The following is a 22,500-nucleotide window of genomic DNA, read 5'->3' on the forward strand; positions in this document are numbered from 1 at the left end:
TACCTTGCGCCGAACAAGCTATCCCTTGCTTGAAATAAAAAAAGGTCAAAGGGGTGTAAATGTAATTATTGGTATTCCAAAGGGCATTTGGTAAAGAGGTTGGCTTATAAATAGCAAAGAAAGGCAGGCTAAGCTGCTGATGTATTCTCAGCCAATAGAGGAAACTTAGACAACTAAACAGAGAACTAACATAAACACAAAGAAGATGATCAAATTTTACGGCGAAAAACACAACCACAATATCATTGTGATGTTGGTTATTGCAGCTCTAATATTTGCTTCAATGATGGTAGTCTCTGAATGTCGCCCCATCGACAGCAAAGAGGCAGAAGAAGAAGATGATAACAATGAGAGCCTTGAGATGAAGTGGGCACTCGACAAGACGAGCACAGATGAAGATGTTGGGATGAAATGGCCATTTGATATATCGAACAGAGATGAAATAGTGCAAGTAGCTGGGTATGGCGAGGAGAAACTCTCCACAGTTTTAATCACAGGCACAGTTTTCTGCAGCAAGGCTTGTTTTGCATCTAGACAGAGCAACCAACAGCTGCTTCAGGTTTCACCAATGCCTATCTCAGGTCAGTACAGTTACTGTTATACATCCATAAATCAGTTTATACCATGTTATGACCACCTTATGTCAAGATTTTATCTAAAAAATTCAGTTTATATCATCTTACGGTCTTACTGTACAACAACATGCCATTATCCCGATACCAAGTGATACTTGTCTATACGGGATTCAGATATGTACTTGACGTAACCGATCCTTAATGATAAAGGAGGAAAGGAAAAGAAATGTATATGTACAATTGTACATATATAATTTTTAAGTATTTTGGGATGAAATTGAAGGGTTTTTTTTTTTGTTGGGTATACTTCGGACTAAAGCTTTAGTGCTTGTTGCAAAAGGATTCTCATGCAATGTGACCTGCTACCATACAGTCCTTCCTCACAAATAAAACAAACTATGGGGAAAACTTAAAAGGGACTATAGAATAATTGATATTGACATTGTTTGATAAATGGCATTCCAAGGAGGAAAAAGAGACCCATTCTTTTCAGGATCTACAAGAGTTTGAAGTTGCAAACTGTAAAGGGGCTTAAATTATAATTGGAAGGAACAACTCAACTTGAGAATAGAGCTTGATGTAGTATGTACCAAAATACTTGACAAAGAATGGCCAACACATAAATTTTATAGGAAGTTTAAATTGCTTGAAAGTTGGTATTTAGAGTTTTATTTGTTAAACAAAATAACTAAAATACCATAGGTATCAAAAATGTGAAGTGCAACCCCTACAATATACAGATAATCACTTACCATACTTACCTTTGGCTATTTGAAATTCCTATAATATTGATAGTGTCAAATAAACCACTTTAATAAATCTCTTCACCAAAAAAAACAAAATTGAAGACATGTGTTAAGGTTGCAAGTTATGGAACTTGTCTCACATCAGTTGCGTATGCAATTGGTGTGGAGTTTATAGGCAAATGGACTCTCCCACCTAAGGCTAGTCTTTTGGGTGATCTCTCATATTTGTCCTATAACAATGGCATCAGAGCTAGACTCGGAGTGGGTAGCTTGGGTGGCCTGGAAGAGCCAGTTGTAACCCAACGTAACCGTGACCTAATGCAACCGTGACCCAAAGAGGACATTAGCCTTATGGGGGGTCAATTGCTACAGTCCATTGCAAGGTATGGGACTTGTAATTGCTACAGTCCACATCGGTTGCGTATGTAATTGGTGTGGGGTTTATAGGCAAATGGGCTCTCTCACCTAATAGATTAGTCTTTTGGGTGAAGTCTCCTGTTAACAACATGATATCAACTAAAGACATATTAGTATTTTACTATATGGTATCAACTTCTTCTGTGTAGAAATATTCATTCTAATCTCTTTATATTCCATGTTTTATTTGAAGTTTACCGTTGTATTTTTTGTTTTTGTCATAGGGGCCTTGGTAGGTGCTAAGTGTCGTACTGACAAAAGAGACAAAAGCCCGAGTTGGACTAAAGCTGTTACTGAAAAATATGGAGAGTTCATAATTGATCTTCCCTCACATCTCCATTCGATCCAAAACTTGGAAAAAATGTGCTCAGTTACAATCCTAGAACTACCTATTGATTCACCTTGCCATGATTCAGTTTATGTCGGAATATACAGGGATATGGAGCTAGCATCTTTTGGGAATGGAATCCGAACATACACTACAGGAAGGATGGAACTTCTGCATACAATGTCTGGAACTTCACAAGCTTGCACAAAAGAACAGAAGGATGAGCAGGAGATATCATGGTAAGTGGAGTTTCAAAGTAAAGGGTATGATGGCTCAATCGGATGGCGCTACAGTCACAGCAATGAGTCCAAGGTTTCGACCTGCCAAATTATTTGCTTGAATTCGAAAAGCAGCAAGGTTTAAATAAAATTTCAAAAGCAAAAAAGAGATTGTGAAATGTACCAAGTACAGCTCAACGAAAAAAAAAAACATGATAAAACGTATATGATATACCCTTATGTATATACTTCTATTACATATTTACATGTATATATAAGTAATTTTTGTTGGGATTTTATAGCCTTATAGGTGTATCATATACTTCTATATCATAGTGATTCTCATACGATCTTTCTTAAACACATAACAGGAGTCAAAATACTTTTCATAGAAAATAGTAGTAATTGCTACACACTTGAACAAAGAAATGTACAAAGGTTGCTCTAGGAACTCAGTTTAATACTTATACTTCGAAACGTTATAAGAGAATTAGAGAAATCCCCAAGTAAATATAAAGCAAATGTTATTAGGCAATGGCATAAGATCCCATTTCAATACCTGGAGAGCATCAGGAATTCGGAGCATTATTCTGCTTGGTTTCAGTTAATATATACTTGGCAACATCAGCACAACAAGTAAGCTTATCAGCTTTTTCCTCGGGAATTTCAATGGCGAACTCCTCCTCAAAAGCCATAACAAGCTCCACCCTATCCAAGCTGTCCAAGCATAGATCCTTTTTAAAATTTGCTGTTTCGGTTACCTGATCGAAGGAGAAACAGTACGAGTTTAATTAGATAGATAAGTACATAACACTTATAATAGAGTTCTACACAGAGACCAACCTTAGCAGCATCAGTTTTAATGTATTTCTTGACCAAGCCAATCACTCGATCCATAATCTGGTCATCACTGTTACCCATCGTAGTGCAGAGTTGTCTGCCATATATGTGCAGTGGGCTACTATTTTCAGTAAAAAACCAATTTCTCAAATTGGCCTGAACTCTAACGTGCTTCATTATAGAGCTCTTTAAACTTTGCATCATCTACATAGACAAGAATCATCCCAAAACATCTTAGTTCTTGTGAAACAGAAAATCATTTCGAATAACCAATATTTTAAAACGGCAAATGCATCTTTAGCTGTGCTATTAAGCTCATCAGAAAACACTCATAAAGATATAAAGGGCATAGAACAAGAGTGCACCCACAATTTTTCTACATAAACCGCCCTTTCCAACCAAATATTCGGAAGACACTCATACAAATTGAGAGCAAGTATTTAAAAGGACCATGTTAGTTTCTGCTAGAAATTTGGAGAACTGATATTACTCCATAAAATTGCCATCATAAATAATCGAATATGACTAAAGGCAAGATGATAAGTTGTCCAATGCTAAAGTTTTGAAATGTATGACTCCTCCATCCTAGCCAATTTGCTCTATTTGGTTTTTGGCACGGAGACTAAGAAGTTGGGTACAACGGTTTAAGTAGTGAGGTATTCGGAAATAAGACAGAGAGGATATAGAGTAAAAATATCGGGGTCATATCCAAAAATAGAATTGGGACAAATTCGTTGAGACAAGCTTAAATGGAAAATGGGGCCAATTGAGTGGGACAGAGAAGTAAAAGGTCAGGTTTAACTCCGTAGTGGCCAAAACAGACGGGACAAAGTTCGGACAAATATGTAAAAGGAAGGCAGGGGAAACAATGAGTAGTTGGTAGCATTGCCAAGAGAACCCAACAGAGTAAGGAGGACCGACGGCGAATCGTGGCATGCCTGGTGACTGTTTTTCGGCAGTTCTTTTTGCATGTTCTCTTGAGCGGTTGGGTGCCTGTATGTCTTGGACATGTGTGGATGGTCATACACGGCTCACAGAGTATGGAAAGTTATTCATCTCATGAAAACTTAGAAGTTAAATCCATTACCTAACAATAAAAGTTAATCAAGAGAACAATCAATTGACAAATTCTATAGAAAAAACCATTCTCAAGAACTGAAAATACCAACATTTTCTCTAATCCTCAAACACAAAAGTGAATTCCTTGTAGCCAAACAATCTCTATCGAAATCAATTCTCGAACTTGTTCACAAAGACAATCTATCGTGCATCATTATCTTGTCAAGAAAGGTGTATTTTCTGTATTTCTCTTGACTGTAGTTCATGAGTATCACCCAGGCACATCGGGGAACTAACAATTACTGTGCCAAGCAATTCGTCAAGTTTCCCACAATTTTACTTCTCGGGTTCATGTGTATTGTGTGCCTTATCCGTGCAACATCATTGGGTGATGGCCTGATGGGTTGCATTGAATTTGTACTTCCAACAATTAGTTATATAATCAAGATAACAAAAAGGATGGATTACTAGAATTGCAAGAGTAAGTGTTGTAACTAATCGTTAAGCATCAAATTAAAATAAAATGTATAATCCACAAACCATAATCATTGAAAAAGCTTAAAATGTCATCAATGGAAGGGAGAATTAGAGGGTAGGTCATTCTTGTAATAGCTAGAGAAAGCAAATAGCTTGATGATGAACAGCAAATGAATGTCGAATCTCAAATCAAAAGTATATAAATTCAAACATGAATATAAATCAGTAAGACGAAGAACTGAAGAAGAAAACAAAAATGGTGTTTGTTTTACCGTTGCTGATGGTGTTTGAATGTTCGTATGCTAAGTGTTTGCGTTAATGCCTCAAAGACCCTGCTCTCGCACAGTCGCAGAAATGTTGAGGTTTAAGGGTTCGAACAGTAGATGCGAGCCGGGTTTACCTTTGTCAACTTTCATAGCAACCAGAAACTCTATTTGCGCCCATCCCATGAAATTAGCCCAATATCCAAGTCCCATTAATTTAGCCTAATAGCACAAGCCCATGAAAAAAGCCCAATATCTTTCGCCCATGAAATTACAGTAACTCCCTTGAGAGACGGTCCCTCAAGTCCAGGGCCATCAGATTATTGAAATTAATATAAAGCAAAAAAAAACAGGCAGCCTCTAGCAGTCAACATTCCTCGAGGTAACCTTACATATTCCAAGGCCATAATTGTAAAACTCATTGGAAACTGGATAATATAATCATTATAAAAACTTTTCTAATTTCTCATACTCTAAAACTAAAATTACCAGATTCAAATGGGTATTCGAAGATTAAAACTAAAAATTACAGTAACTCCATTTCGTTTTTCTTCATCTTCAACAACATGGATGAGCATGCAAGAATTCGAAGATTTCGTAACACAGACTCAACGGGATTTGTCTTTTAGAGGCAGTATAAGTAAGTTTGGTTCTATTTTCCTTCAGGTTTTCAATAAATTATAATCAAATAAAAAATCTGATGTTTCTAAATGTTGTTTTTGTAGTTCCATTAAATGATGAGTATATTCAATTTGAGCATGACGATGGAAGTAAAACTAGTGACCACGAAGGTTAGTTTTCCATCTGATAACATATTATTCAAGTTGGTTACTGTAAATTGGACGCAAATAATTTTCAAGGTGATATTTAATACTTACAAATTGGTTTAGATATTATTCATTATAGTTCATGTAAGAATTCGAAGATTTTTTATAATTTGGCATTAGATAGTTTACAATCTGGCATTAAATAGTTTTAAATTGACATTAGATGCTATCCTAAATTAGCGCTCGATAGTTTTCAAATTGTCATTAGATAGTATTCAGAATTGGCATTAAAAAGTTTTCAAATTGCCATTAAATAGTTTTAAAGTGGCATTAGATGCTATCCTAAGTTGGATTAGGTAGTTTTCAAATTGACATTATATAGTTTTTAAATTGGCGTTCAATTGTTTCAAATTGGCATTAGATAGTTTTAAATTGGTATTAGATAGTATTCAAATTGGCATTAGATGCTATTTAAATTGGCATTAGATAGTTTTCAAATTGACAATAGATAGTATTCAAATTGGTATTAAATAGTATTCAAATTGACATTAAATAATATTCAAAGTGGCATAAGATAGTTTTAAATTGGCATTAGATAATGTTAAATTGCCATTAAGGATAGTTTTAAATTGACATTAGATAGTTTTGAATTGGTAGTAAGGATAGTTTTGAATTGGCATTAGATAGTGTTAAATTGGCATTATATGCTAGTTAAACTGGCATTAAGGAGAGCTTCAAATCGGCATTAGATAGTTTTAAATTGGCATTATATGCTAGTTAAAATTGGCATTAGATATTTTACAAATTGACATTAGATAGTATTCAAATTGGCATTAAATAGTTTTTAAATTAGATAGTTTTAAATTGGTAGTAAGCATAGTTTGAAATTGGCATTATATAGTTTTATATTGGCATTATATGCTAGTTAAATTGGTATTAGATGTTGTACAAATTGGCATTAGATAGTATTCAAACTGGCATTAAATAGTTTTCAAATTGGTATTATATGGTATATAAATAGGCATTAGATATTTTCAAATTGGCATTAGATTTTTGTAAGTTGGCATTTGATGCTTATATATATTTGTGACAGGATGTATTTTTGACAAGCAACTACAAGTCATCAACCATGACAGAGATGTCGATATTACAACGAACATGGATTAAGCTAACCCACTTCAAGTAAGACGATAGATAAGTGACCTTGCAAATGTGGATATATACGGGACACTTGAAGGGGTCACTGCTGAAAATTTAGAAGATCTTGAGCAATTGTACGTATCACATGCAAGAGTCACTGGATTTAGCGTGAAAAAGTGGACACGAAGATCAAATAATAATATAATTATGGAGAGGTATTTAGTGTGCTCATGTGAGGGAAAAACACATCATGCATCTGTTGCTCCGAATGAAGGTAACACTGTTTCTAAGAAAACCAAGCTAATTCCAATTACAAGGAGTGACTATAAAACCAAAGTTAGACTAAAATTAGACAGAGAGAGCGGCTTATGCTACGTGAAGCAACATATTACTCTACACACACATGAATTGACAAGGATAGAATGACAACACCTCCATAGATCGGAGAGGCATAACTCCATTATAGACAGGATAGAAACGATCAAAGCGTTTGAGGATGCAAACATCAAACCTACCACAGCATATCGATATTCGTCAAAGGATACTGGAGGTGACGAATTTGTGAGCCACACCCTACATGATCACATCAATTGTGTCAACAGGTACGTGTGATAGAATTAGACCCCGTAGAATTTGACATTAGTATAAAATAAATAGGAACTGTGTGTTATGTAAGTTGGTATTATCTTAATGGCTGAATTGGTTAATACAAATATGAACTATTATGTAAGTTGATATTAAGAATATGTAAAATGGATTTATGATCACATTAAGTGGGCATTACACTTAAATAATTTGAATTTATTTTTAACGTGCATTTTTTTCTCCATGATAACAGGATACGGATGACAGCGATAGAGGGTGGAGATGCTCAAAATGTAATCGATCAATTAATATTCGAGGGAGAGAAGGATCCCCTATTTTTTTACCGGGTGAGGTGAAATTAACAAGGACAACTCTTGGCACTTTTTTGGTGTGATGGAATGATGAGAGAGGATTATAAAATATATGGTGATGTCGTCATTTTTGACACAACATACCGGACTAATCGATACAATTTGATATGTGGTCCTATCGTCGGGATAAATAATCATTAGAGCACTATGATGTTCGGTTGTGCTTTTATAGCAGAAGAGAAAGTTGAATCATTCGAGTGGGTCTTGTCTAATTTCAAAAAAGTAATAAACGACAAAACACCGACATCAATATTCACAGATCAGGATGCTGCAATGTCGAAGGTAATCGAAAATGTATGTTAGCACATTCCTTTTCTACATTTAAATGCAAGTATATTGTATACTAAATACCAACTTACTATATTTTAATGCCTAATTTTTATTTTTTTTTAAAAATGAGGCTATGCTTTTAATTTCAACTTACTATATTTTAATACCAATATATTGTATACTAAATACCAACTTACTGTATTTTAATGTCAATTTATGATATACCTATACAAACTAATATGAGTTGAAATGAATAGGTTTTTCCAAGTTCAAAGCATAGATTGTGCTTTTGACACCTCCTTAAAAATGCAGTGGCACGATTTGATACTTTAAAGTCAAATGCCGACTTCAAGCATGCTTTCCACAAGTGCTTAATGGGTTGTAATAGTGAGGTTTTTCGAAGATTGCTGGAAAAACATGGTCAGCACGTATAAATTGCAAGAAAATGAAGACTTCTACAAATGGTTCGATCGATTGTACAACATAAGAAACAAATGGTGTACTGGGTTGAGCAGGGACTTTTTCTCAGTTGGAATCTTATTTTCCCAACGTAGTGAATCGACAAACCACGCACTGGGATTTAATGCAACAAAAACAACCAGTCTAATGCAGTTTTACAAGATATTTAAGGAAATGGTGGAAAGATGGAGGAAACGGGGGATCGAAGCTGAGTTTTAATGTTCTCGCATAAGACCAACCTCTAACTTACGGCTATTAAATCCCAACCAATTTCAATGTATTAAATCCCAATTTACATATATTATATTGCATATTATTAATACCAACTTATCATGATATAATCCCAATTTTTGAACAATCTTAATTCCAACTTATTATGATATAATCTCAATTTTAATATATTAAATCCCAATTTATGAGTTAGATCACGTCCACAAAATATTAGTATGTCCACAAAATATGAGTTTTTGAGCAATGCCATGAAAACTTATTGTTGTCATGGTAGAAGTCCAATCATTGTCGAAGCTATTACATCAACAAATAGTGACAAATTATGGACATTTTCTTCATCAGTAAAAATAACAAATAGCAATCAATGAACAATTTCGTACCATTTGTTTTATACAATGTTATCAATTAAATAGGGAGGGTTTGGTTTGGGTGATACCAATTGATTTCAAATTTTGGGGAAATGTGGTTAAAATGTTAAATTATTGTGATTGAACAATGTAGGGTAAGCTACTAACGATTCATAATTAAAATGTGCATTTTCATAGTACTAATCATAGGAGTAGTTAATGGATTAATTATTGCTATTTGTAATGCAAAAGAAATTTTTAGATTGGGGTTAAGACTTGAAACGTCTAAGATATGTTACGATTTTAAAGATAATTTGAGTAATTTTCATTTAATAGATCTAATTAATTGTGACATGTTTGTATTTAGATAAATAATATTAGAAGGGAATTCACTAATCCATACCCTTTTTCAATAAACATTAAAAAAACGAACAAATTCATTAGTGATATTATTTTGATTACAACTAACTAAACTAAAAGACTCATAAATAATTGAATAGTTATTTGCACTAGAGCTCATTTGTTCATTTAGTACACTAAAAGCTATACATAGCCCTTACAAACATGAATACGTTTTTTATTCTCCCATTTCCTCATAGTTATTTGAATGTGAAGATTAATGAGTGAAATATAACAAAATAAGAATAGAATGATTGTATTTGTATACTTGTATATATCAACTAGAAGTGACATGATTTTATTCTTTCATTTATTTTATTTTTAAATTACACTTTTTCATTCCTCATTCTTGTAAAAAATAAATTCATTCATACTCTTTTATTGGACAATAATTATAAAAAATCTCCTAAACATCAAAATAGTCAAAATAAAATATTATCCAAACAAAGAAAACATAGAAGGAAATAAAATTAACCTAAAAAAAATTCTACATTAAATAATAAGAAGATCGATTATGATGTAATAAATAAAATATAATCAATTAGAGACTAATTTTAACAACAACATCAGAAAATGACCTCCGACCCCATATTACCCTCACTAATAAAATTGAAGCACAAATGATATCATATACGAGATCCTATGAATTGAATCCCTTGTTCTCCACATCTCACTTCTTTTCTCCTCAACCAATTTCCCACATCCATTGAAGTCTTATGATAATGATTCATGTTTCATGATTCATAATGATTTTATATGGAGCATAGTACTCCGTAGTAAAGTATGTTATGTATGATGGTATATATGATCCCCACCCACCATCTTCCATCCCCTTCTTCTCCCTCTTCTCAATCCCACCACTAACTCCCTCTCTCTAACTCCTCTCTCTCTCTCTCTCTACATATATATCTATCTCTTTGTTGCTCTTGATGGATGCATCCACTTTCTTGTACTCTTAGCTTAGTTCCTTATTCCACCTTTTTAAGTTCCCTTTTTCAGTTTCTGTCTGCATAACCCCTCAATTTTGTCTTTTGGGTCCTTTGATTATGTGTTGATTTCCCCCCTACCCTTTTGATTTCCAGAAAGAAGACATTTTTGGGGAATATTAGGGAATCTTGATTAGATTCTGGGTCAAAAATTGCAATAAAAATAAAAAAGGGGTAATATTTATAGGGGTTGAAATTAATTCGAAAAAATGGGGAATGTTAATGGTAGAGAAGATGGAAATGGAACCCCATCTGGTTCTGGATTAGTTGGTGAAGAAGAAGAGGAAGAAGAAATTGTTAGTGCTATTACAGTTGCTGGTTCACCTTCTGCTCTTATGGGTCAGTCTCCACCTCACAGTCCTAGAGCTGCCCAATCTCCTCTCAAGTTTGCTCCTCAGGTTTCATTCATCATTTTCAATTAGGGTTCTTTCTTGTTTGTTGGTTTGTTTGATTGATAGATTGTATCTAGGGTTGGGTTTCAATTGATTTGTTGAATTTTGCCAATTTTTGGAATAGATTTGTAAACCCATCTTGTATTTTGAGATTGCACCTAGAAAAGGCTTGTTCTTTAGTGAAGATTTGTTGAACTAGTTGTTGATTTTCATGAAAAGGTGTTTAATTGGCTATTTTCATATGCAAGTTATCATTTTGCTTGTGTGATTGTTAATGTTTGCAATGCTTTTGATGAATTATGCACTTTATTTGCTAAAGTTCCTATATAGATGTTCTTTTGAAGTTGTAACATGAGGTGAATAACTTTCATATTGAACTAATTTCTTCCAAAGATTCACATGGACCCAAAAACCCTTTAGCTTTGGTGAACTTTTTGCACGATTCATTTTGGGTCTTTGATGATAGGTTTCTTGTTTTGGTCACTATATTGGCCTATTGAACAGTAAGCTTATTTTGGGAATGGGGATAGTTAATTCAAAACTAAGTAAAGTGTTTTTGGTGCTATTTTCTAATGTTCTTGTTGAAGTTTTTGAGGTTGAATTGCTTGGTGGTATCTTAGTTTGTCTATGGGAATTGTGGAACAACTTTGCTTGTTAGTTACCATAGTTTTTTCATGTGCTTTTACATAGCCTCCGGTCGCTCCCATCCAAAAGCCCGAGGAGCTTCATATTCCCAATCCATCATGGTTACAAACATCGCCACCCGAAGAAGATATGAACTATGAGCAAGGGATTCCCACTATGATTACTTGGACTCATGGTGGCAAAGAAGTGGCTGTGGAGGGTTCATGGGACAATTGGAAGACAAGGTTATACATTCCCCTTGTCTCTTATGTATTTTGTATGACAATTTTGGTGACCGGTGTTTAATACTTGCTCCAATTCACCTAAGTATCTCATTTTTATGGGCACTAATCATCAACCGCAAGTTGTTTGTATATTAATTTTAGTATAAGTTAAATTATGGTCGAGTGTAATCTTGTTTATTATGTTCCAATGTAAATAATATTTATACTTATAGATATTAAAGGATTAAATTATGTGCATTGATAAGTGTGCAAAAATAAATGAGACACTTATGCGGAAGTGGAGGGAGTAAATGAGATGAGGTCCATATTGTTATTGCTTAATCGTTTTATCATTTCTCTTCAGAATACATTTACAGAGATCTGGAAAAGACTTTACTCTCATGAAAGTGCTTCCATCCGGAGTTTACCCATATAGATTTATTGTTGACGGGTCATTGCGATATGCACCTGATATACCATGGACCAAGGATGAGGCTGGAAATGTTTACAATGTATTGGATTTGGAGGTAAAACTTTTGCCCTGTAGATTTCACTTGAACTTATCATTATAGAAAAGATGGTTGGATGAAAACTGTTAAATTTAGATGCATTTCATGTATAGTACTAACCTTTGAAAATCCACGGACATGGAGTGTTTGAACTCATTTATGCGTAGTAATTTCTGTGCTCTATCAAATGAAACTAAACTTATGGTTTGACGTATGGTCACTAGTGTGTCAATATCTTTTTCTGTTTCTCTGCTTGATGACTCACATTTATACGCTCTATTGCACATATCTTTCGATAGAGATTTATAATTCTGCGCTATGAATTGCAATAAAATGACTTATATTATTTGCTCTGAAGTTGTATATGATCTTTGTTATCAAGGTTCAATCCAACCTCTTTATGTAACAAGTGCAAGGTTGTGTACTTTGGACCCCCGAACTTTGTCTAGGTGGGAGCCCAAGTGGGATTCATTTAATGGCATTTGGGTGATGGATTGTTGGATTGCACATATCTTTGATGAACGATTGGTTTAACTTGGAATTCATCTGTGATTTTGCCCTTCCACACATAGACATCATGCTGAATGAAATTAGATTAGTACTCACTACTCTTTGTTTGAAAGGTTTGTACCGTTGCTGGAATGAAATGACAAGAGAGGGTTAAATTGTATAAGAACAGATACATTCATTTTTGTTTGTACGTGTGATAACTGGGAACCTATTAACAACTTGACATATCTTTTTTATTACCCTTTTTTTGGAAAACTGCAATGTCAATGTAGATTGAATAGCCAAAGACTACCTAAACAAAATTTGCGAGAGCATCCTGCTATCTATCTGCTAAATGATCAAATTGGACATTATTTTTTTGATCCTTCAGCTAGAGCTGTAAAACTTGTTTTGTCATCACAGTTAAGAATGTCACTACTCACTATGCTGTGACATAAGTCATGGAGATTAGAAATGTTATTGTGTTTGTTACAAGGGAAAGGAGTTGGTGCTTAGCACAGCAAAGTGGTTGAACTCTTTAGATCTTGTTCTTGGCCACGAAAATGGCAGCAGTGTCACATGATTCGCTAATCGCCTCTTTAATCGTGAATTAAAAAAGCGAATTATGGTTGGTTTTAGGCTATATTTGAACCATTTTTAGTAAATCGCGAGTTCAAAAGGCGAACTAACTAGCGAATTATGTTCACTAAATGATTGTCAACAATAAAAGTTCTAACATATAAAATTTTTTGTTGAGAAACCTGAATTAAGGACAAGACAATTAGATGAATTAAGAAAACCTTGTAACTATCTGGACCACTAGACATATCAATCTAGGAGAATATTTCAAAGTTGTCTTTAAGAGTAAATTACAAGTTCCCTCCACAGCTCAGTTCATTGGAAATCTTTTGCCTGATATTCTATTTTCCCGTCTAATACTGTTGTTTCTAAAAGAGTATTTGAAGGTGTTTGGCAATATCGATTGATTTGATGAGCCATGGAGTAGCTTGTTCTGAATCAACTGATTTATAACAAGTTGTTTCGACCAACTTATCAAACACTAACATTAGATTGTTTTGATCATCCAACCATCTTTTTATGCCTGAATAAGCTTAAAATTGTCCAACAAGCTATTTTCTTGATTCTCAACTCACGGGTGAATTCTGTTGAACAAATGCAGGATTATGTCCCAGAAGACACAGGGAGTATATCCGGTTTTGAGCCACCACAATCTCCCGAAGGCAGCTATAACAACACAGAATTTAACCAAGAAGATTTTGCCAAGGAACCACCTATGGTTCCTCCGCACCTTAACCTGACTTTGCTTAACGTGCCTGCCCTGTGCACCGAGGTGCCGCCACCCGCGCTATCAAGACCTCAGCACGTGGTTCTTAACCATCTTTACATGCAGAAGGGAAAGAGTGGACCTTCCGTTGTTGCACTTGGCTCGACGCATAGATTCAAGTCCAAGTATGTGACTGTTGTACTCTATAAGTCTCTTTAGGGATATCTTTTTGAGATATTATCTAAATCTATAGAGGGTTGAGTTTATTGGTGATGGTGCGCATAGATCAAAATCATGTAATGCAAAGTAGACTATGGAAGCCCTTCTAGTACCCAAATTTTATGTTTGCTTCAAACATATCGACTTTCTTTTCTCGCTCTCTTTCTCGTCTTTAGTCATGATCTTGCTCTCTGTCTCACAATTTTTTTGGTTATCGGTTCTTACATCAGACCCGAAGACAAGTAGAGGGCACTTGGAAAGGTCCCTAAGTGTCGGAAAGTGATGTGGCTAGACTGTATTAAACTTATGTGTAAATTTCTTTCTGCCTCTATTTTATCGGAGTAAAACCTTAAAGCCGGGAACACAAATGATTTTTATAGTCAGCTTCTCTTCCACTTGAGGCTCACTCAACTGAACTAACAGTTTTTTAAATCATATGACTCAAATATTTGAGTTTTTTGAATTATATGGTGCAATTGTGCAGATCAAAGGGACGGAGTCAGTAATATTTTATTACCTGCGACTAGAGCTTGGTCAATTGGAGGCCTTTAATTGGCCCTTTGTTAAGCTGGTTTTAAACGGCTTGAGCTCAAAATGAGTCATTCATTTACATAAATGGAGTGGGCTTTGAACGGGTTGGTTCGGGCTGTAATAACTTTAGTTTAAACTGAATTTGGTTTGCAAATTGCAATTTACATCATTCTTGAAAGAAAGAAAAAACATTTCTTTGTGTAAAAGAGAAGTTTGAGCTTTGCTTAAGGCTTACTCTGCGCTGCCTTCCAATTTCACCCTATTATCCAAGCTGGAGATTTTTATAAAAGAACGTTCATTGCATAAACGGATTAGCACTCCGGATTTAGAAGACAATTATGTGAGTAACTATTAGATATTATGCATAATTTATCACAATTCTAAAAAACAGCTCTTATCGTAACTGTTAAAAGTTGTAACGTTCTAAAAACAATTACATATTGTTCTAACTTAAAAATACCCAACCTTGATATGTTTTTTGAAAGAATTATTTTAGCAACAATAAAACTACAAACGCTCAAATTGATACTGCGAACACACCCAAAAGCAGTTGGGATGCGCCCGTACTTTTGAAAATTTCTTTTACCAAACCTCTAACTGTGATAAAACCTAGGAAAAAGTACAGAAATGGTGTACTACAGTAAGAGCAGCAAACTGCATAATCAAATTTTTCACAAAAAACATCTTTGACCCAAACAATTTTTTAGGCTTCACATATAATAATACTTCAATCAATATGTTTATTGAGGGTTCTTATGCAAAACTATACCTCATCCTACTGTAATTGTAACAGTTCCATAAAAAATAATAATACTACCTACATTAGATTTGATGACATATTTGCATGATCCTTACGGCGATCAAAAGACAGGGCATTTCTCTACGACGATCCCTGGGGCAGTCGGGCACGATGCCAAGGGACAATGATCAATCTCCGTTCCCCACCATTTCAGATTCTTGTTCTCGTTTTGTAAAGCGAAGAAGATCAAAACAGCCATGAAAGCTGTCCCGGCATCTAAAGCTGCTGATAGTACATAGTTGTACCTCTTCCACCACTCTTTTCGGTACTTGAACACGAAGTAGTTGAAAATCGTTCCTGTGATCAGCCAACTAGCGATGTTGGTCGGTGTAGCAGGCGGCATCCCTGCAAACCCGTATGATATGACTGGAATATTGATGAGCGGAATCCATTTGTTGTTCGGGAACATCTTGTGTAGTATCCAGACTGGGACTGGTAATACTGCTCCGATTAGAAATAGCCATACCAAGTTTCTGTACAATCCTCCAGGCCCGAAAAGCCTCTCTGGCCCGATCAAACCCCAGATTACGGAAGCATCAAAGGTGACTCGGAATTTGGGGCATGTCCACGGACTGTTGGGGTTAAGGTTGTCCACATCACACAAGTTATCGATGGTTGCCAACATCCACCATGCTACTGCGAGGTTAACCACACCAGCCACCAGTGTACCCACAAGCTGCCGAATGTTCAGAAAACAGGATTTCGGTTAGTATAAAGCCATCAAACCTTTTTCTTTATTTTCTAACAAATGTTCTGTTAGAAGTTGTAGTCTAGATACCTGAGCAGCGTACATGGCCCTAGGCGGGATTTTCATGTAGTGCCCGAGTTTGAGATCAGACAGGAACGCCAGAGCATGAACGGTGCTGATTCGCCCGTATATCTTAAAAAGCAAATTTGCTATGGGCTTTCCTGGGTAGATGTACCCGAATATGAATTGTGCTATTATGTCATATCCGGGTTGCTGCATTCATTCACACCACACAAATCACAACATCAGTTCAGAAATCAAACCATTTCAGATAAATAGAACAACAATTTAAGTAAATGGAGTTTGGATTTATGGGCATGTTTGGCAAATGACTGTTGACTAGCTATGCGTATTAGCTGATAAGCCGGTTATTTAAATTAGTTGTTTAAGCCAACTATTTGAGTACCTGGTTAGTGGTGGCTTGAATAACACCGATGGGTAGAGTCACAACAAAAGCCAATGCGAATGCGAAGAGCATGCCCCACCACGGAAGCTGCACATCGTCCTTCCAAATAAACGACATTAAGATCGACAATGCTGCACTCAACACTAATAGGATAAGGAACCACCATTCAGGCACTTGTTTGTATTTGCTCATCAACTTAGCATGTATATCCTTCTTTATGTTTTTCATCGCGGATCTGCTCTGTTTCCATATATCACTGCAGCATGACACATTAAAACGAGAATGTTACGATCAAAAACTTTAACATTAAATGGTACTGACGATAAAGAGAAAGTAAGTGGATGTGTAAATCTAACGGGAAGCACCATACCTTCCATGGAATAGAGCGACATGGGTAAGGGTGGCGGTAAATCTTGCGAAACCGGATCCAATCGATAGAGCAAAGAGAGGACTGAGATAAAGTTTGCCGTAATTATTATAAGCTGCAACGTTAAGGTCACGTTGTGGGGTGAGAACCTTGGTAGTATCATATTTCAAACCATTGGACCGAAAGAGTTGGTTCGAAAAAATAGGGAATTTCCTCGCATCAAAAGTTTCGTACTTCCAATAGCACAGAGGGATTATTATGTAGATGAACATGATAAAGCCGATCCCAACGTTGACAATGGAAAACCAAGGAGCCACCAAAGGGCTACCATGATAGGCAGAGATGCCTGCCCAATCTAGGGTGAAGGCTCCTACACCTAGCCCGTGGTAGCCTGATCCAATTTGTTGGGCTGTTATGTTTCGAGGCCAGGCCCAACACACCCATGAAAAGAAGGTCAAAATCGGGAACAGATAACCCGGGAGTGCATAATAGGCAAAGCTTGCTGCAAAGAAGATAAGGAAAAATTGCATCCGAGTAAGCCCCTTCGATTTGTGCTCCTTCTCGTGAAGCGCCCTGAAGCATCATATTGTTCATTAGCGGCAAATAAAGGTAATATTACTAGTTACTTGCTTCTACATATTACTTTGTCTGTCCTTCTGAGTTTGCACCATATAACTGAAAAAGCTTTCACATCTTTGTATACGTTTGTCATTTATTCTTTGAGACCATATATAATTGCGCGCATACGTTATGAAGACAAGTAACAAGTGTAATAAAACCTAGAAATACACTTTCATTCATTTTGTGCATTGTATACAAAGAATATACTAACAACTGAGAGAGACTGATGCTAAAGTACCAACTCATTAGTGGCTTATAGCTGAGACAAGGACTTCTAGGAGAAGACAATACATTAACTTCCAAAAGGACGCAATAACTTTTTACAAGTTAATGGAACATAGTGTTTTAGCATCTTTTACCAAATCAACAATATTGTCAAACAATTATATAGGCCATGGCTTGTAAAGATATTTTGAGGATTCGGCACTTCGAATGGCAATCTATGCAAATACATCCAATTACCCCAATGTCATTCAGTAACTTTCCTCTTGACTCCCACCTAAATTGGGTTTTAGGGGTCAGATGTACGTAAACTTACAATAGTCTTTAACTTAAGAAAGCAAGTTATGGACAACAACAATGCAGAGCCTTAATTTCAAAAGATTAGGGTCAGCTACATAAACTAATATATGAGTCGTTTCATTGGTTGTCTACGTGGATTCTCCAGAAAGAAAATTATGAACACAAATTTATTTGTACTATATGGTGATGTATACAATGAACGGCATTTTCAACTTTGAAGGACTAAAGATGGGCATAAATGTGAAAGATAAGGATGGGCATGTGAAGTTAAGGGAATGGAATTTGATGCTCGTCGTTATTTCGACAATTCATCATCTGTTTATCTAAAATTCTAAGATCCCCAGAAGATGGATGGCCCCAAAGTCTATAAGGAAAGGCAGAAAAAGGAATAAATAGCCTTTAGCAATTTGCAAGAGCAAGTAGAAAAAGAAGTTGAAGAACAAACAAACCTGAAAAAGGAGACTTGAGCAAGGTTTGCTGGCCACCACATCTCAACTGGGTCAACCAGATACCTTCTTAGAATTCCAGCCCATCCATATCCCAACATCTGATTGTATATTAGTAACAAGCATCAGTTTTTTGTTCTTCATTATGTTATGCAAACTTCAATTGCTTTTTCATATTATTTTACTTCTTTGTCACTTTAAATTTGCTACACTACATATAAAAGCTCTCACTTTGATTTCTGAATGAGTAGCAAATTCAAAAAGACAAAGTAATACTCGCTAATAAGAACATAAACAAATAAGTATTTTTTTTTTCTCTTTAAATTTGCTATTCGTACACAAATCAAAATGAAAATTATAACTTTTTATATGTGGTGTAGTAAATTCAAAGTGACAGACGAGTAAAGTAATGTGGTAAAAAGAACATAAACAAACAAACTTAGTATTCAACAAATTTATAGTCATATAATGAAATTTAGATCACCAAAATAAATGGGTTTACAATTTGAAATTGAGCTTGGTAGTATAATACTAATAAATAATAATGTTATTTTTGTTCCTACCAAACCAACAAGTTTATCAACAAAATTTATAAATAGATTAAAACATCTTAGGGCCATGTTGTATGCCTTATTTTTGTTGAACTATTGACTATAATTTTCTTTTAAAAAGATTCGCTAATGTTTTTCACTATACTAAATATTGTTGTCCTAAAGTGAAGAGAAACGATCTTAATAAATTTATGGGATATTCCATATAGTAATTCTGATTTTTTTGCAAAAGAAAGTTTTTTTTGTTAACTTTACACTACTTTTACTTGACGTAATTACATTTTTACAAAAAGCAAACGTCGTGATCACCCTAAATTAACCACATATTTTGAAATCCAATTGAAATAAGTACTTAATTTAACCAAAAACTTAACGTTTTGTCCACCACATGAAAACTTGTGCTCAAGGTCACCACATAAATTTAAAAAGTATTTGTGAAAAATCCAAAAAACTCAGAGTCACCAAGTGAAAATTTCCTGAATTAATTACTTTTATCAAAAATCCAATTATTTCATAAAAAATTGATTTTATCACCAAGATATACGATTATTCTAATTTAAGATGCACATTAAGGCAAAGAAATATCATCTCAAAATCATATAGCAAAAGAAGAAAAAAATTCTAATAATTTATAAAGTTTTGTTACGTGTCTTTAATTCATTATGTGGGACAAATCATCCAACATCCCCAAATTTCAACATTTCCATTTAAAAAGGATTTTTCATTATTCTATTAAACAAATATTGCCATATTACCATCCAAGAAGGATTCTATTACACTAATATCTTGGATAAAAGGAAATCAAATCAAATCTTTTTTTTATCAATTATAATCTTTTATGAGTTCATGTGAAAATGAGGTCAATTAGGTAAAAAAAGCAAGGATAAACAGATAATTATACTTAAATAATTCAATATTAATAATAAATTGTACTATTAGCCCAATTTAAATGAGACATTCTTAATGAAAAATTTGCCATAAAAATTCTGCACTAGGTCTATCTACAAGAGTTATTCCTGATTTATTACCAAATTTCTAAAAAACACAAATTTTTATATGAAACGGTCTTACTGTAAGACATGTCTTATGCTTAGATTAAATAGCCCAATAATTAAAACATTTAGCTTACGAGTTTTTTATTTAGAGGTCATCTCACCGTAAAACTGTCTGGCTTGACTGAAAAATTCCAATTGTCCGAAATTAAACAAATCAACCTTCATTCGTGTCTTTTCCTATCCCTTACCCAATTTCTACCAAATTAAAGAAATTAACAGATGAAACCAAACATGGTCTACATGTGCTACTGAATAAAACCAAAAATAAAGAAAAGACATTTGAAGAAGAAGAAGAAGAATCCAAAGACAGGAAAAAAGGTCGAATGAAAAAGTTACAAGTAGGAGTTATGAATAATGTGAGTGAGACTGTGGACGAAGATAGATGGGACATGCAACCCAATTCCAAGACTATTTTCACATGCATTTCCAGACACTAACTTACAAGTTTTTTGCAATTTGCAATTACTCATTCATTCAATTATTTGAAGTAATTATCATATTGGAGATGTTACATTACTTTATATTTAGTGGGTCGAATATTCATCTCTGTGCTCAATCTACTCAATTGTCTTTATTTAAAGTGTCATAATTTAATACTATTAGGGCTTTAAAAATAAAAGAAATGTGTAGATGGGATAAAGAGTTAAAAGATAAATATGTCAAGAAAAATTAATAATAGAATATGAGTTATGACAAAAATAAAAATAGAACAAATTTAATAGAATGGATTTAAAAGAAAAAATAGACTAAAATACTTTGAGATAGAAGTAGTATTACAAAAGTAACATTAATCGAAAAATTTTGGTACTAAATGTCAATTAGATTTAAAAGAACATAGGCCGAGAAAAATGGACTCGTTAAATTGATTTTCATTAATTTTAGTTAAGACTATTTTACAATAAGACCACCCATAATGAGTAGGTCTAATTATATTTGTTTTAAGAGAAATTAAACAAAAGAAAATAAAGATTTAAAAAGGATTTTAATAAATAAATAATGTAAATCAGATAACAAATTTTCTTAAAAAAAGCTATTTTTGAGTCTGTGTCAAGACGGTTACACATCAGACGAGCTATAATAAAAAAATAAAAAAAGTTATTTGTAACGCTAAAAAAGTACTCCATATCCTGGTATCTAGAAGACTATATGAATTCTGTATTATACGTATTAAGTAGGTAGAACCGAATTTTTAAAAGAATTTAACAAAAAAATAAAAAATAAAAAATTACCTGAGTAGTTAAAACAATGAAGAGAGAACAAAGAAAGCCAACAGTTTGTTTATAATAAGCTTTCATAACAGTAATTGCTCCAATTGAGTAAGCATCACCACCCCCTTGAGACACACCACAATTTGCCAGAATTGTGATTATTACATGCTCTTTAATATTAAACGGGCCTGGGTTCAAACTAAACTCCCATCTACCACCCAACAAGCTATACTTTCGGGTGGGTAAAACCCGGGCCATGAATTTACCCATGGGTAAAACCGCTATTTGCATGAGTATAGCTGATATGGTTAGAGGTTGTGTTCTGTAAATAAAAAATGTGTTTAAAAATATGAGTAAAACACAAGAAATTGTACCCAAAAACCATGCCCGAAATGTTAGAACCGGAAGATTCGGGTCATCGGTTTCGGGTACAACTAGTGCTACTTCTTCTACTGGACACCGTTCATGTTCTTCCTGATTTTCTTCCTCCGTTCTTGAGCCGCCGTTGTACTGCCCGGCTACTTTGCTACCCATTCTGAAACCCGGACCCGAACCGGCCTCAAACCCGAGAAAAAGAATTGGATTCAGTGTATGGAGAGATAGTGAGAGAGAAGAAGAGAAGTCATATAAATACAGTGGTTAAGTAAAGATCATTGCACCATATATTTATGTATAAGGGAAGGTATCCCTTTTTAAGAGAGATTTGACGATTATATCCTTCGTGATTATATGTACGGTGTACCAAGTGATTCTTACTCCCTTTGTCCATCTACATATCTTTTTTTTTTCTTTTTTTGTTTTGCATGCTTGTTAATTTGCTAATTTAATTTTTAATATTTCTAATTGTGTATTATTAAAATTTATAGAAAATATATATTGATAGATCTTATGTTTATAAGATTTAAATAAAATTCTATTTGATTATGTTTTAAGAGTGGTTAATGAATAGTACTCAAAAAGCAAATGAGACGTTTGAAAAGAAACAGAGAGAGTATTTTGTATAAAGTGGGTATGATTTTAATGGAA

General features: G+C 34.4%; 4 protein-coding genes across 5 annotated transcripts; 2 read left to right on the plus strand and 2 right to left on the minus strand.

The window, feature by feature from the left end:
* The first annotated feature begins 48 nt into the window (after positions 1-48).
* Positions 49-3,275, plus strand: LOC130815434 (uncharacterized). The gene is made up of 2 exons (XM_057681908.1): positions 49-581; positions 1,963-3,275. Exons 1-2 carry the CDS (start codon positions 206-208, stop codon positions 2,307-2,309), a joined length of 723 nt encoding a protein of 240 aa, XP_057537891.1. The 5' UTR covers positions 49-205; the 3' UTR covers positions 2,310-3,275.
* Positions 2,248-5,067, minus strand: LOC130815435 (acyl carrier protein 3, mitochondrial). 2 transcript variants are annotated; one of them, XM_057681910.1, is made up of 4 exons: positions 4,933-5,067; positions 3,128-3,328; positions 2,844-3,045; positions 2,248-2,386 (listed from the first exon to the last, which is right to left on the minus strand). In XM_057681910.1, the coding sequence occupies exons 2-3, from the start codon at positions 3,326-3,328 to the stop codon at positions 2,854-2,856; spliced, it is 393 nt and encodes a 130-aa protein (XP_057537893.1). In that variant the 5' UTR covers positions 4,933-5,067; the 3' UTR covers positions 2,248-2,386; positions 2,844-2,853. The 2 variants fall into 2 exon arrangements, with proteins under 2 accessions (XP_057537893.1, XP_057537892.1); XM_057681909.1 differs by lacking the exon at positions 2,248-2,386 and having other exon boundaries at positions 2,655-3,045.
* A 5,074-nt stretch (positions 5,068-10,141) lies between these two features.
* LOC130814467 (SNF1-related protein kinase regulatory subunit beta-2) lies at positions 10,142-14,588 on the plus strand. Its single transcript, XM_057680540.1, has 4 exons — positions 10,142-10,876; positions 11,561-11,739; positions 12,083-12,245; positions 13,897-14,588. Exons 1-4 carry the CDS (start codon positions 10,688-10,690, stop codon positions 14,218-14,220), a joined length of 855 nt encoding a protein of 284 aa, XP_057536523.1. The 5' UTR covers positions 10,142-10,687; the 3' UTR covers positions 14,221-14,588.
* An 848-nt stretch (positions 14,589-15,436) lies between these two features.
* Positions 15,437-22,317, minus strand: LOC130814466 (oligopeptide transporter 3). The gene is made up of 6 exons (XM_057680539.1): positions 21,496-22,317; positions 18,664-18,761; positions 17,075-17,644; positions 16,705-16,960; positions 16,329-16,511; positions 15,437-16,226 (listed from the first exon to the last, which is right to left on the minus strand). Exons 1-6 carry the CDS (start codon positions 22,006-22,008, stop codon positions 15,612-15,614), a joined length of 2,235 nt encoding a protein of 744 aa, XP_057536522.1. The 5' UTR covers positions 22,009-22,317; the 3' UTR covers positions 15,437-15,611.
* Between the last annotated feature and the right edge of the window lie 183 nt (positions 22,318-22,500).

This window comes from Amaranthus tricolor, chromosome 6 (genome assembly GCF_026212465.1).
Source record: "Amaranthus tricolor cultivar Red isolate AtriRed21 chromosome 6, ASM2621246v1, whole genome shotgun sequence".
Classification (NCBI taxonomy): domain Eukaryota; kingdom Viridiplantae; phylum Streptophyta; class Magnoliopsida; order Caryophyllales; family Amaranthaceae; genus Amaranthus; species Amaranthus tricolor.